Source organism: Suricata suricatta, chromosome 16, assembly GCF_006229205.1.
Source record: "Suricata suricatta isolate VVHF042 chromosome 16, meerkat_22Aug2017_6uvM2_HiC, whole genome shotgun sequence".
NCBI lineage: Eukaryota > Metazoa > Chordata > Mammalia > Carnivora > Herpestidae > Suricata > Suricata suricatta.
In genome coordinates, this window is record NC_043715.1 from 51,550,251 (window position 1) to 51,565,128 (window position 14,878).

At 52.3% G+C, this 14,878-nt stretch overlaps 1 protein-coding gene across 5 annotated transcripts in view; it reads right to left on the reverse strand.

Annotated features, from left to right (window-relative positions):
• Positions 1-4,733: 4,733 nt before the first annotated feature.
• The window catches only part of TSKS (testis specific serine kinase substrate), a 12,131-nt gene continuing 1,986 nt past the window's right edge, over positions 4,734-14,878 (reverse strand). For 2 of the 5 annotated variants that reach the window (XM_029925247.1, XM_029925251.1), the window contains 9 exons: positions 9,589-9,684; positions 9,383-9,466; positions 9,002-9,085; positions 8,197-8,483; positions 7,498-7,692; positions 6,887-7,051; positions 6,180-6,315; positions 5,053-5,177; positions 4,734-4,914 (listed from right to left, as the gene is read on the reverse strand). In XM_029925247.1, the coding sequence (XP_029781107.1) occupies positions 4,758-4,914; positions 5,053-5,177; positions 6,180-6,315; positions 6,887-7,051; positions 7,498-7,692; positions 8,197-8,483; positions 9,002-9,085; positions 9,383-9,466; positions 9,589-9,684 (1,329 nt within the window). In that variant the 3' untranslated portion in view covers positions 4,734-4,757. Of the gene's footprint in view, positions 4,915-5,052; positions 5,221-5,346; positions 5,352-6,179; positions 6,316-6,886; positions 7,052-7,497; positions 7,693-8,196; positions 8,484-9,001; positions 9,086-9,382; positions 9,467-9,588; positions 9,685-14,878 lie in introns of all 5 variants that reach the window. The other 3 variants (XM_029925250.1, XM_029925249.1, XM_029925248.1) reach the window with 3 other exon arrangements.

Sequence of the window (14,878 nt, forward strand, 5' to 3'; positions counted from 1 at the left end):
GGCCGCGTGTCTCCCTCGGCATCTTGGTCAGTTCTGGGGGCGATGACAAAGCCCGCCGCTCACCCAGCACACAGCTGGATCTCAAGTCCCGGGAGTCTGGGAAGTCCAGGATCAAAGTGGCGGCAGATTTGGTGTCGGCTTCCTGGTTTGCAAACGGTTGCCTTCTTCCTGTGTCCTTAGGTGGTGAGAGGGGGAGGGGGATGGGGAGGGGGATGGGGAGGGGAGAGGGGGAGGGGGGGGGGGGGGGGGGGGGGGGGGGGGGGGGGGGGGGGGGGGGGGGGGGGGGGGGGGGGAAGGAATGGAAGGGAAGGGAAAGAAAGGGAGGGGATTGTGTCTCTTGTTAAAAGGACACTAATCCTGGGGTGCTGGCAGAGCTCTTGATTGCAGGGTTGTGGGTTCGAGCCCACGTTGCGTGTAGAGATTGCTTAAAAGTAGAATCGTGGGGCGTCTCGGTGACTCGGTCAGTTCAGTGCCCGACTCTCGATTTCAGCTCAGGTCATGGTCTCACGGTTTGTGACATGGAGCCCCACCATCGGGCTCAGTGCTGACATCGCGGAGCCTGCTTGGGATTCTCTCTCTCTTCCTCTTTCTCTGCCTCTCCCTCCCTTGTGCTGTCTTTGTTCCTCTCTAAATAAATCTTTAAAAAAAAGTAGAATCATAAACAAACTAATCCCATCGTGGGGTTCACGCTATGGCCACATCTCAACCTCCCAGTGGCCCCCTCCAAATGCCATCGCATGGGCTGTTAGGTCTTCAACATATGGATTCTGGTGGAAACAAAAATATAGTCTGTACACTCTGGAAAATGAGAATAATTATTCATTCTCTAAGGGGCGATTTATTTACTATTTTTATTTTTAGAGATAGAAAGAGCTCACACACACATGAGCAGGGAAGGAGAGACAGACCCTGTGATCATGACCTGAATCGAAATCAAGAGTTGGACGCACAGCTGACTGAGCCACCCAGGTGTCCCACGTTCGTGGGTTCGAGCCCCGCGTCAGGCTCTGGCAGCTAGCTCAGAGCCTGGAGCCTGCTTCCGGTTCTGTGTCTCCTTCTCTCTCTGCCCCTCCCCCTCTCATGCTCTGTCTCTCTCTGTATCAAAAATAAATAAAACATTAAAAAATTTAAAAAATAAAAATCTGAAATCTATTAGCTTTTATTTGTTATCAGTTGGGGAGAAGTAAATTCTACCTTAAAATATTTCTTTTCATTTTTTAACTTTTTAATCATTGGCACACAGAAATAAATTTATTTTTTTACATTCACCTTTTGTTCAGCCTCCTTGTTAAACTCACTGATTTTTTTAAGTTTTTAATTTTCAGGGCGCGCCTGGGTGGCTCAGTCGGTTAAGCGGCCAACTTTGGCTCCAGTCATGATCTTGTGGTTTATGAGTTCTAGCCCCATATCAGGCTCTGTGCTGACAGCTCAGGGCCTGGAGCCTGTTTCAGATTCTGTGTCTCGCTCTCTCTCTGACCCTCCCCTACTCATGCTCTGTCTCTTTGTCTCTCTCTCTCAAAAATAAATGTTTTTTAAAAAATAAGATTTTAATTTTCTTATTTAAAAATTTAAAATTTTAATATTTAATATTTTAAATTTAATATTTTAAATTTTAAAATCTTAAAGATTTTATTTTTTAATGAATTTTAAAAGTTTATTCATTTATTATTTCAGAGAGAGAAAGAGTGAGAATGAGCATAAGCCAGGGAGGGGCAGAGAGAGAGAGAGAGAGAAGACACAGAATTCGAAGCAGGCACCAGGTCCTGAGCTGTCAGCACAGAGCCCGACGAGGGGCTCAAACCCACAAACCGTGAGATCATGACCTGAGCCGAAGTCGGACCCTTAACCGACTGAGCCACCCAGGCGCCCCGTGAACTGACTTTTTTAACTTTTTTTTTTTTTTAAGTAGGCTCCATGCTCAACATGACCCTTAGATCAAGAGTGGGGTGCTTAGGGGCGCCTGGGTGGCTTAATCAGTTAAGCGTGTGACTTCGGCTCGGGTCATAATCTCACAGCTTGTGAGTTAGAGGCCCTCCTCGGGCTCTGTGCTGACAGTGCAGAGCCTGTCTCCAGCTTTATTTATTTTATTAAAAAAAAATTTTTTTTAATGTTTTATTTATTTTTGAGACAGAGAGAGACAGAGCATGAGAGCGGGAGGGGCAGAGAGAGGAGGAGACACAGAACTGGAAGCAGGCTCCAGGCTCCGAGCTAACTGTCAGCACAGAGCCCGACGCGGGGCTCGAACCCACGAACGTGAGATCTGACCTGAGCCGAAGTCGGAGGCTTAACCGACTGAGCCCCCCAGGCGCCCCTCCAGCTTTAGATTCTTTGTATCCCTCTCCCTCTGCCCCAGCTCCGCTTGCACTCTTTCTCTCAAAAATATTAAAAAAAAAAAAAATGGGGTGCTCTACTAAGTGTGTCAGCCACACACCCCAAAATGTACTGACTCTCCCCCTCTCATGCCCCCCCCATGCTCTGTCTCTCTCTGTATCAAAAATAAATAAAACACTTAAAAAATTTTAATAATTTATAGATTCCTTTGGGTTCTCTGATTCTCAATATGTGTAATTATTTGGCATCTAGAAGTAACGATAGTTTCCTGTATTCCCTGTCTTTGTGTTATTGCAACAGTGTTAGGACAGGAGCTGCATGCTGGGTGCACAGAAGGAGGTGGCCAGGACGGGGCATGATGGGGGTTTCATGGGTGCCAGTAAGGTTGAGTGTCTAAATCTTGGTTGTGGTTGGAAACATGGGTCCATTTTAGGATAATTTGTTATACACTTTTGATCTGTGAACTTTCCCATTTATGTTATTCTTCAATTAAAAGGTTAAAAATGGTGGTTTAAAATAGGTCCACAAGTTGACATGGTCTCTAGCATATGTCTCCAGGACCGCCTGGCTGGCTCCATCAGGCAAGCATGTGACTCTTGATCTCAGGGTTGTGAGTTCAAGCCCCATGTTGGGTGCAGAAATTACTTTACAAAACTGAAATATTTAAAAAAAATTTTAATGTTTATTATTTACTATTGAGAGGAAGAGAGAGACAGAGTGCAAGCAGGGGAAAGTTAGAGAGAGAGGGAGAGACAGAATCCGAAGCAGGCTGCAGGCTCTGAGCTGTCAGCACAAAGCCTGATGTGGGGCTCGAACTCACAAACCATGAAATCATGACCTGAGCCAAAGTCAGACACTTACCTGACTAAGCTACTCAGGTGCCCCTGAAATGTTTTTTAATGTTTAATTTTGAGATACAGAGACAGAGTGTGAGTAGGAGAGGGGCAGAGAAAGACAGGGAGACAAGAGAGCGAGACACAGAATCCAAAGCAGGTTCCAGGTTCTGAGCTATCTGCACAGAGCCCAACATGAGTCTTGAACCCACAAACCACGAGATCATGACCTGAGCCGAAGTCAGACACTGAACTGACTGAGCCACCCGGGCGCCCCTAAATTGAAATCTTTAAAAAAAAAAATTATGTCTGTAAATTCTCTGACATGATCCTTGCGTATGATCTGGACTTAGTGACTCAACTCTAATGAACATAAGAAGGAATGATAGTATGCAACTTCGGAGATGAGATCCTTAAAGCACTGTAGCTTCCTGCTTGTTCTTAGACCGCTTGCTCTACGTACGGTTAGCTGCCGTGGAAACTGAGGCACCCAGCCACCAGACAGCAAGGAACCAAGGCCTCCACGTGAGAGCATCTACGTGTGCCGTCTTGAAATGACAACTTCCAGCCCCAGTCGAGCCTTCGGATGATTGCAGCTCCCGCTGATATAGTCACTGCCGCCTCATGGGGACCCTGAGCCAGAACCACCCAGCTAAGCCACGCCTAGGTTCCTGACCTCAGAAATTGTGTGAGTGAGAGAATGGGCTTATTTGTTTTAAGCAGCTAAGTTTGGGGAGGGGTAATTTTTTACATAGCAGTAGACAATATAATGGTCTAGTAAAAAAAAAAAAAATCACTCGGGCGGGGTGCCTGGGCGGCTCAGTTGGATGAGTGGCTGACTTCAGCTCAGGTCATGATCTCACGGCTCGAAGGCCTTTCCTCAGGCTCTGTGCTGACAGCTCGGAGCCTGGAGCCTGCTTCAGGTTCTGTGTCTCCCTCTATCTCTGCCCCTCTCCACTCATGCTCTCTCTCTCTCTCTCAAAAATAAATAAACATTAACAAATGTTTCTTTTTTAATCACTCCAAAGGCTCCTGGCTGGCGGAGTCAGTAAAGGCTGTGACTCTTGATCTCAGGGTCTTGAGTTTAGACTCCATAGAGATTTGTTTAAAAAATTTATATATAGGGGCGCCTGGGGGGCTCTGTGAGTTGAGTGTCTGACTTCAGCTCAGGTCATGATCTCACGGTTCGTGGGTTCGGGCCCCGTGTTGGCCTCTCTGCTGACAGCTCAGAGCTCGGAGCCTGCTTTGGATTCTGTGTCGCCTTCTCTCTCTGCCCCTACCCCATTCGTGCTCTATCTCTGTCTCTCAATAATAAATAAAGGTAAAAAAACCTTTTTTTAAAATTTACATATATATATAATTTTTAGAAAGTCACTGTAAAAAGGTTTGGATTGATAGGCCCAAACCGTGCTGATCCTTATTTCTACCCTGTATTTCCTTTTCAAAGAAGTGTAGCTCCCTGGAAACCAAGGCACCCCATTGGCTGAGGATCAAGTTGTGGGGAGAGGCTGGTGCATGGTGTGTGTGCCATTCACCAGCCCCCCCTTTGGTGCCAGAAAAGGAGACAGATTTCATGCCAGCATGAGAGGCCATTTATTCTTCAGGGGCCGGGCTCCCCCGTGTTGGGGGAGTTGCCCCGCCACTTCCTCCCCGCATTGGTCCTGTGGACCCCTCAAGTGGCAGGTTGCTGAGTTGATCATGGAGGGAGCACGTTTTCAAGCGTAGATAGTCCAGAGTGGCCCCCTTCTCCCTGTAATAACAGACGGCAGGGAGCTGGTGCCCATGAGGCTACGGGGCTAGCCTTGGGGCTAGAGCGGACAGACAGGGTGACTCAGGCCCCTTCCCCAAGACCTCCCCCTCCCCCCACGCCCTCAGCCGCCTTCCTCACTCTGGCTTCATCTTGTCCGTCAGCAGCAGGTTCTTGGTCCGCAAGGCTTCCTCTTGGGCCAGCCGCAGGGTGGAGCTGAGGGCCTCTGCCCTGACGTGTTTGGCCAAGGCCTGGCGCTCCAGCTCCTGGGGAGAGGAGTGTAGACGCAGCTGGGCTTGCCGGAGCGGGCTGGGGGCGGAGGCGGAGCTGGATCGCGGAGGGCAAGGGGCATGGGGCCCGTGGGGTCCTCGTTCCTCCCCCGCAGGGTTTCCCATCGTGCTTCAGACCTGAGGCTGTCCCACTGTCCCGACGTACCGCCTCTGTGTCCCAGCAAACACTCAATTAGCATCTAGCGTGGTGTCCCCTCCTGCCCGTGAGCCATCATGCGTTTGACGTGTGCAGGCCCCAGTATCCCACCATGTGGTGAACTACATCCCCTAATTCATAATACCCCACATGGCTCCTAGACCAGGATCTCAGGTAAAATAATAATCGTTAGTGTTCCAGTTCCCTACATTCCACAGTGTCCCCGGCCCCGTGTCCTATCATGTATTAATCCTGTTGTTCTGCCACATCGGTGTCTGTCCCACCCACGACAACCCGCATCCCATCCTACATTAGACCAGCCTCCCATAATGCATTCGGTAGCCATGTTTCAGGATGTACACAGGCCTCATGTTCCACCAGCTGTTAGGCTGGGGTCCGGGTGCAATACCTCGCAAAGAGCCATAGTTCATTTCCCATAATGCATTAGCTTACTATGACCTGTATTCACTGGGTCCCTTGTCTGACCTCCATGATTCCATATTGCCTCTCAAGGGCTACAGAAAATCAGGCTTATATTCCATGAAGCTGTAGACTGGCATCCATCTTCTGTGACCCACAATGCACCAGACCCAATGTGTCCTCCAATGCCTTGGGCCCGAGTCTGTCACCCCGGATCCATAATGACTTACTACCCAACAGACTGCTTGTCCCTCCCCAACCCCACCCCAAGCCATCAGATCCACGTGTTCCCCCCCCAACACCTGTCACCCACGGTGTTTAGTACTTCCCGTCCTGCCACGACCCACAGTATCCCTGTGTCTGGGGCACCCCTCCCACTCCCCTGACACAAGAGGGGCATGATGGCCTGTGGTCCCTGGTACCAGAATCTTCTTGTGCAGCCTCTGGCAGTTGGGGCAGGCGGGAACCAGGCCTCTCTGTTTCACCTCGTCCACTAGCGGCGTCAGTGCTCCATCCAGCAGCTGCTGCAGGGACTCTGTGTTCAGCGGCTGCCCCTGACTGAGGGAGGGGCAGTCACCAGGCGTAAGAAGCCTAGTACCAACCCCCCAGATGCCCTATACCCACCTGCCCAGCCTCCACCCAGATCTTGCTTCCACTGTGCACCCACGCACCCTTCCCACCATGCACTGGGGCCAACCTACAGGGCAACGGGTATCTTTTGATTTCCACAGCGTGGGTAATTCCCACAGTACCTGGGGATGCCCCCCTCTCAAAGGGTAGCAGACAGGCCTCCGTTCATGAAAAAAAACCACATTTCCCATCATGCACTAGTTAAACTTGAACCTGTATTGGGAGTCCCCCACTTCCTATTGCGGACTAATGCATCATCATATCTTGTGTTCCACAAGACACTGACTTCGCCCTGTGGGAAGGGCAGGAATCTGGCTCCCATAATGCACCAGGACTAGCCTGTCCTAAACCGCATGGGGATACTCTGTCTCCCACCGTGAACTCCTCCCTACCCACCGCACCCCCTGCTAGAGTCTTGGCCGGTGCCCCATCTCTTTCAATGGCCTGTCCTCAACATGACCCAGAATGCACCAGGCCCCACCAGGCCTGATCCCCTTACCTAGGACAGCGGACACAGGAGCCTAGAGGTGGCCGATCTAGGTTCATGGGGAGGTCAGACCCTCTTCGAGAGCTCCGCCTCAGCTCCTCCAGGATAGGTTTCATTGGGCCCAGCCCCTCCAGTTGGCTCCTCAGTGAAGCCACAGACACTGCTGATCGCTCCATCCTGAGGTGAGAGTACAGTGCTGCGAGGTCACCTCTCTGACGATTAAATCCAAGTCCCCTTCGCGCTTCACCTATTATTAGCCCAGCTCCTCTGTTCGCATCTAGCCTGTGATACTCCCGCCCTGCACCGCCCCACCCCTCTGCTCTCTGATTGGCCCTTCCTTTATAGTTTGTGCTCACATGCCCCTCCCTGTTCTCCAATTGGCGTTCCCTGTTCCTCTTGGCTCCACCCTTTATCCTTTTAAGGTATGGAACACAACTCTTCTCGAATTGGCCCCGCCCCTCAGTCCTTATTAGCTATAGGGGGCACCCCCCTCTCTAATTAGAGCTTCTTCTTGCCAGGCTAGGGTCTGGACCCCTAGGCCCCAGCCGATTGGTCCAACCCTTACCTCCCGGCCCCGCCCCCTATCCACCCCGCCCCGGCCCCTCACTCGCCTCGGTTCTTACATTGTGCACAGCTCATCTGTCCGGCCCCGCAGCTCCTCTAGGCCCCGCGCAGTCTGCGCCTGTTCCCGCTGCGCCTGCTCCCACTGGCCCAGGAAGCCGTCGAGCCTGCCGCCCAGGCCCCCAAGCAGCCGCAGGGCCTCCTGTACCGCCCCCTCCTCCTGATGCCACCTGGCAGTCAGCGAGGACACCTCCCTTCTGGAGAGGGAGAAGTAAGGAACAGGTCAGGGCTAAGGTTTGGACAGGTCTCCATAGACCCCACCCTGCCCGTGATTCTGGAACCACCCAGCTCCCAAATTCTCTTGTCCTGTCCATTCCTTGTAATCCTCCCGTGTCCTACAGAACCTTGTCCCCTTGTCGGGTATCCTGGCCCTTCCCTTGTCTTGCTCCTCCCCCAGCCCCATGCCAGCTCCTCCAGACGCTGCCCCCCTGAAATTGGAGCCCTTGAGGACCTGTCCCCTACCCAGACCCACCCACCCTACTTTTACCAGACGCGGACCTCCCTTCCACCAACCCTATACTCAAACTCAGCTCTTTGAAGTCTGGCCTTTCCAGCTCACCATCCCCAACACACTTCTTCCTGGGCTCTTTGAGCTCCACCGTGTAGGCCCTTGTTCCCGTATGATCTTCAAGGCTCCACCCTCAGGCCCACGCCCATGTCAGGTCGTTGAGGCTCCACACCAGCCCACCCTTCCCACTCACCTCAGCTCCTCAAGGCTGTAAGAGACCTTCTGTAACTCCAGCTCACGCAAGTTGGGGCACTCCCCTGCCCGCGGCCCCATTCCCCAACCGCCTGGGGCCACGGCCCACGGTTGCCGGGGTTCGTTGGGGCTCCCGGGAGGGTCAGAGCTGCCAGGGGGCTGGGCGGTGGAGCCCAGGCTGTGCCGGGAGAGGCCAGCCTCCAGTTTCTGCTCTAGCTCCTGCAGCTTGGCCTCCTGCCTCCATGGTGTCTCATCCTGCACCAGCTGCCGGAGATAACGCAGCTTCTCCTGGGCCGGGAAGGAAGGTGGGGTGACACCGTCCAGCCCCTTGCCTCCAACGACCACCTCCACCCCCCAGATCCACCCAAGATTGGAAAGTAAATGGTTGAGGAAGAGAAGATCGGGAAGCCCTGTTTCGAGTCTAGATGGACTTTCCATTGCTGGGGACGACTAGCCCATCCAAAATCCAGCTCACTTTCACCTCCGAATGCCTACCTCCTGCCTCCATCCCGCACTCCACCCCCACTCCAGTTCTTTGTGGGGCCAAATTCCAGCCCCTCCTGTTTAGGAAGCACAAGTGAGGCTTTTCCAACATTGTGCTGGGAAATGAGTGGGAAATGTGGGCCGGACAGGCATTCCTGCTGAGTCCGACACGAGTCCCTCTCCAAGATCTGAAAGTGATGGGGCATGGAGGAGCTTGAACGTGAAAATGAAGGGGCAGTGGTGGTGGTGGTGGTGATGCGGGGGGGGGGGGGGTGTCTGGGTAGGAAGTCCCACCTGATCCTCTTCCCCAAACACCTCCTCACCTCCAACAGGGTAGAGTTCTGCTTCAGGAAGTTGGTTTTTATTTCAGCATCTTCCACCAACCGGGTCACCTTCAGGCAGCTCTCCTGGGTCAGGACACCAGGCAGGGCCCTGCCTTCCCGTTCCAGTTCTTGCCTCCCAACCCTTCCCCTCCCTAGTCCCATAGAGGCTCCAACCCCTTCTCGGAGACACATCCACTTCCCCCATCTGCCCCCTATCAGCCTGGTTCTCTGGGCTTCAGGGATGGCTTCCTCCTTAGACCCTTCCCCCTGCTACTTTTCTCCACGACTCTCCTGTCCATGACTTCATTCCCTCTCACTTTCCACCTTCTCCCTACTTCCACCCCCGTCTCCCAACCCGACTCTTGCTCCACTGGGGCTCACCTTGAGTTGACTACAGTAACCTTCTAGTTCCTCCGCCTCTTGCTGCCTTCTCTCTAGGTTCTCGCTCAGCACCAAACACTCACTCTGGAGCCGGGAAGGGAAGTGAGGTTAGCCAGGGCCCACGAGAAGGATACCCCAGGGGGAGGAGAGGCACACTTGGCCGTGGCGGAAGCGGAGTGTTGGGGGGGGTGGGGGGGTTCCCACACCTGCAGTGTCTGCACGTGCTGGTTAACCCTGGTGGTCTTTTCCTTCAAGCTGGTGATGGAGTCTTTGGCCCAGACCAATCCACTGTTGACCACACTCTGCGGAAGAATGGGAGAAGGCGGGTCAGTGGGTGTGGCAGCAAACCCCAACCCCAACAAAAAGGCCTAGAACAGGGCGGAGGCTGGGTTTGCACTTCGATTCTGCCCTGTGACCTTGGGCCAGGGCTGTACCTCTTTGATTCTTGGTATTCCTGCTCCATGAACCAAAAGGTGGACTCAATTTTCTGCTTGGTGGATGGGAAGGAAAAGAAGTAGGATCCAGGAGGGGGTGGGCGTGGGGGTCAGAGGGGGGTCTGTGAGAGAAGGATGGTCTCACTTGAGGGTTGAGATAAATGCCCTTGGCGTCCACAGACGTAAATAAGATAAACTGGTAAAACGCATGCTCTAGCTTTCTCTCCAGGCGCTGGAAAAAAAGTTTAAGATAATCCACTTTCCAGATATAAGTGCTCACTAAGCACTTGGCCACACACACACACACACACACACACACACGCGCGCATACATGTTTCCTTTTTAGTCCTCTAAGCTACACCTTTTGAGGTTATTTGGCCCAATTTGCAAGTGAGGAAACCGAGGCTTAGAGATGGAATGCCCCCTTGAGCTCCCAGGTACACGGTACATGAAATGGCCTTGAGATTTTAAACCTACCACCTTTGGTTTAAACCATGACACCATGTAGCCTCTGACCATCACCACCTTCTGTCACCGGAAAATGTCCTGTGACTCATGCAATGCAGACTGTGGCCCAAGAGGGATGCAGGTGGCAGGATCCACTCTTCCGTCTTCCACATTTTTAGAAGCCTTAGCCCAGCACATGACTGTGCTGTCAAAGACTACATTTCCCAGGCTCCCTTGCAGGTAGGTGTGGCCATACGACAAAGTTTCAGCCAATGGGATGTGAGTAGCAATAGGTCGGCAATTTCTAAGTCATGCCTTGCTTAAAGGAAAAGAGGGAAAGCATCCCCCTTTCTCTTTTCTTACTGGCTGGAGTGTAAAGTTCATGGCCAAAGCCAAGGGCAAACATCTTGGACCATCAATTGGAGGATACAACAAGATGGAAGCCTGAATCCTCAATACTGTGGAGCTGCCGTCCTAAATTCCAGCCACTGACCAAGATGGGCAAGTGAGAGAGAACGTTTTCCATCTTGTTTAGCCTGTGCTATTTTGTGTTTTTTTTGTTACTGGCTGCCCAAATTGTGACTTAATCACGGGACCTCCAGAATACAGAGCCTGCAACATACTGAATTTGAAGAGCAAGCCTCCTACACTTGTTGTGATTATTATATGAGCCATAAACCATCTTGCCTAAGCCGGTTACTTTGGTGTCCACAGTTGCTGAACCAACAACACACAGAGAAAAGGGGGAACAAGTTTCCTCCATTGTAAGAAAATGACAACATCACATTCCTTGCATGATCGCTCGGGAGAACAGGTGTGATAAGAAATGTTGTATCGGGGCGCCTGCGTGGCTCAGCCAGTTGGGTGTCTGACTCTTGATTTCGGCTCAGGTCATGGCATCCGACTTTGGCTCAGGTCATGATCTTGTGGGTCAGGAGTTTGAGCCCCGTGCAGGGCTCTGTGCTGACGGCTCAGAGCCTGGAGCCTGCCTCGGATTCTGTGTCTCCCCCCACCCCGCCACTCTCTGCTGATTCATACTCTGTCTGTCTGTCTGTCTCTCTCTCAAAAATAACGAAAACATTAGAAAGAATTTAAAATGCACAAAACAAAACCTGACAGAATTGAAGGGTGGAGTTGACAATTCAACAAGAATGGTTGGGGACTTTGGCTTCAGTATGTCACTTTCTAATGGACAGAAGAGCCAGAGAGAAGATCAGCAGGACATCTGACAGATGCACTCCACCCACCAACAGCAGAGCACCTGGTCCTCTCAAGTGCTGTGAGGCATTCTGCATGGCTCCAGAATGGACCGTGTATTGAGTCAAAAACCACGTCTCAAGAACTGTAAAAGAATTGAATCATACAAAGTATGACCTCAGTGACCTCAGGAGAATGAAAATTAGAAGTCATTACCAGAGGGACGCTTGGCTGGTGCAGTTCGTAAAGTTCGTGAGTCTTGATCTCTTGGGCTTTTGAATTTGAGCCCCACCTTAGATGTAAAGATTACTTAAAAATAAAATCTGGGGGCGCCTGGGTGGCTCAGTCGGTTAAGACTCTGATTTCAGCTCAGGGCATGATCTTGCGTTCATGAGTTCGAGTCTCATGTTGGGCTCTGTGCTGACAGCTCAAAACCTGGATCCTACTTAAGATTCTGTGTCTCCCTCTCTCTCTGCCCCTCCCCCTCTCATGCTCTGTCTCAAAAATAAATAAAACATTTTTTTAATGTTTTATTTATTTTTGAGACAGACAGAGACAGAGCATGAGAGGGGGAGGGGCAGAGAGAGAAGGAGACACAACCAGAAGCAGGCTCCAGGCTCTGAGCTAGCTGTCAGCACAGAGCCTGACGCGGGGCTTGAACCCACGAACATGAGATCTGATCTGAGCCGAAGTCGGAGGTTTAACCGACTGAGCCACCCAGGCGCCCCATAAAACATTTTTTAAAAATAAAATAAAATCTGAAGAAGATGAAGACAGAGATGGAGAAGGAGGAGGAGGAGAAAGAGGAGGAAGGGGAAGAGGAAGAAGAGGAGGAACAGTACGAGGAAGAATGAGGACATCTGAACAGACCCATAGGAAGTAAAGAGATTGGAAAAAAAAAGAAGTAAAGAGATGGGGGGCACCTGGGGGGCTCAGTCGGTTAAGCAGCCAACTTCAGCTCAGGTCATGATCTCTCAGTTTGTGAGTTCGAGCCCTGTGTTGGGCTTTGTGCTGACAGCTCAGAGCCTGGACTGGAGCCTGCTTAGGATTCTGCGTCTCCCTTTCTCTCTGCCCCTCCCCTACTCGTGCTGTGTGTGTGTCTCTCTCTCAAAAATAAGTAAAACATTTAAAAATTTTTAGAAATTGTTTATTTTTGAGAGAGAGGAGACAGAGGATCTGAAGCAGGCTCTGTGCCGACAGCAGAGAGCCCATTAGAGGGCTCGAACTCACAAACCGCGAGATCGTGACCTCAGCCAAAGTCAGATGTTTCACCTACTGAACCACTCTGGCACCGCTGATTATTTTCTTTAATGTTTATTTATTTTGAGACAGCGCACTCGCGAGACTCCCAAGCAGGCTGTGCACTGTCCGTGCAGAGCCCGACCTGGGGCTTGATCTCAGGAACCAAAATATCGGGACCTGACCCAAAACCAAGGGACCTGGTCAGCACAGAGCCTGACGTGGGGCTCCAACCCACGAACCGTGAGATCATGACCTGAGCTGAAGTCAAACGCTTAACCGACTGAGCCCCCCAGGTGCACCCAAAGTGATTGTTTTTTCTTTTTTTTTTTTTAATGTTTTATTTATTTTTGATACAGAGAGAGACAGAGCGTGAGAGGGGGAGGGGCAGAGAGAGAAGGAGACACAGAACCGGAAGCAGGCTCCAGGCTCTGAGCTAGCTGTCAGCACAGAGCCTGACGCAGGGCTCGAACCCACGAACGTGAGATCTGACCTGAGCCGAAGTTGGAGGCTTAACCTACTGAGCCGCCCAGGCGCCCCCAAAGTGATTGTTTTTAAACTGAAGGTCTTGAGCCTCTTGTAGCTGTCCTGGAAAATAAGGAAATTGGGTCCTGGGGTCAACTCCTTCTCTCACTTAGTAGCTGAATGACCTCAGTGGGGGGACTCTGTTACCCTACCTGTCACCTGGAGGTGGGGTTAATAGCTACCTTCCCAGGGCTGTTGGGAGCGGCACAGACTGGCCTGTGGTCATTACTTCTTTGAAAAGGGGCCATTTGGGTCCCTGGAGGTGAGTCTGCGCTTCTCTGAGAGCAGATCTGGGGATGGTGAAGGCAGGGTCCGGCAGCCTTGGCTGAGAAGCCAGTGGCATGGTGGGGAGGGGGGAGCCAGTGACGGGGACAAATTGCTCCGTGGCCCCCCATGAACTTCAGTGTGGCCATCCAGGGCCCCCCCCCCTCGCTCTGAGGCTGCTTCATTTCCTTTTCCATAAAACGGGAATGACGACACGTTGGTCAGATGGCAGCGAGGAAGGGTGGACAAGATGGTAAGATCGACAGGGCAAGCTCAATGACTAGCGTCACCCTTGTTGCAACTCCTGACACCACGGCAGAAAGTCCTGCCAGGAAGGGGCTTAGCACCAAGACCGCACGTGACCTCCAGGAATTCTGCCCCATCCGTCTTTGCACTGGTTTGCTGACCTTCTCGAAAAGCAATACCACCATCCCTGTTCTTCTTCTGGCTTCATTAACGCTGTCATCACTTAAGACAGGAGCCCAAAGCCATCTGCTTCGTGTTCTCCTGCTGTTCTCTGTCCAGTCTGGGACTTGTCACCTCACCTGGGGTCCCCAGGCACCCAACTCTCTTCCCTCTCTCTAATTCTGTCCCATGTCTTTCTGGGTCTCTGTCCCCCTCTGTCTGGGTCTCCATCCCTTTCTCTGGTCTCTGTTCCCCACCCTGATCTCTGTCGCCCTCTCTGGGTCTCTATCTCCCCCTCTGGTCTGTGTCCCCTTCTCTCTGATCTCTGTCCCCTATCAGTGGTCTCTGTCCCTCTCCCTCTGGGTCTTTGTCCTCCTCCCGCTGGGTCTCTGTCCCCCACTCGCTCTGGTTTTCTGTCTCTTCCTCTCTCTGGTCTCTGCCCCCCTCTCTCAAGGTCTCTTTCTCACCCTCTCCTGGACTCTGCCCTCTGCCCACCGATCTCTGTCCCCTAGTCTCTCAGGGTCTCTGTCTCCCTCTCTTCTGGCCTCTGCCCCCCTGGTCTCCTCCCTCCTGAGTATCTGTCCCCCTCCACAAGTTTCTCTGCCCCACTCCTGGGTCTCTGCCCCCCTCTCTCTGGATCTCTGTCTCCCTCTCTTCTGGTTTCTGCTCTCCGCTGCCTCTCCCCCCCAGTATCTGTCCCCCAATCTTTGATCTCTGTGGTCTCTGTCCTTCCTCTCTGGGTCTCTGTGCCCCCCCAAATTTCCCTCACCCCCCTGCCTCCATCCCCTTCTCTCTGGGTTTCTGCCACCCCCCTCTGCCTTCTCCAGCTTTCTCTCCTGTGTAGCTCAGGTGCTGAGTACCAGGATGGGCTCTCACAGTCCCCCCCCCCCCCACTGCTCCCGCATGTGGCCCTGGGTGTTGGTTCCCATTACTTTTTCCATTTCACAGAGAAGGAACCTCGAACTCCTCGGAGGCTGCTGCATCC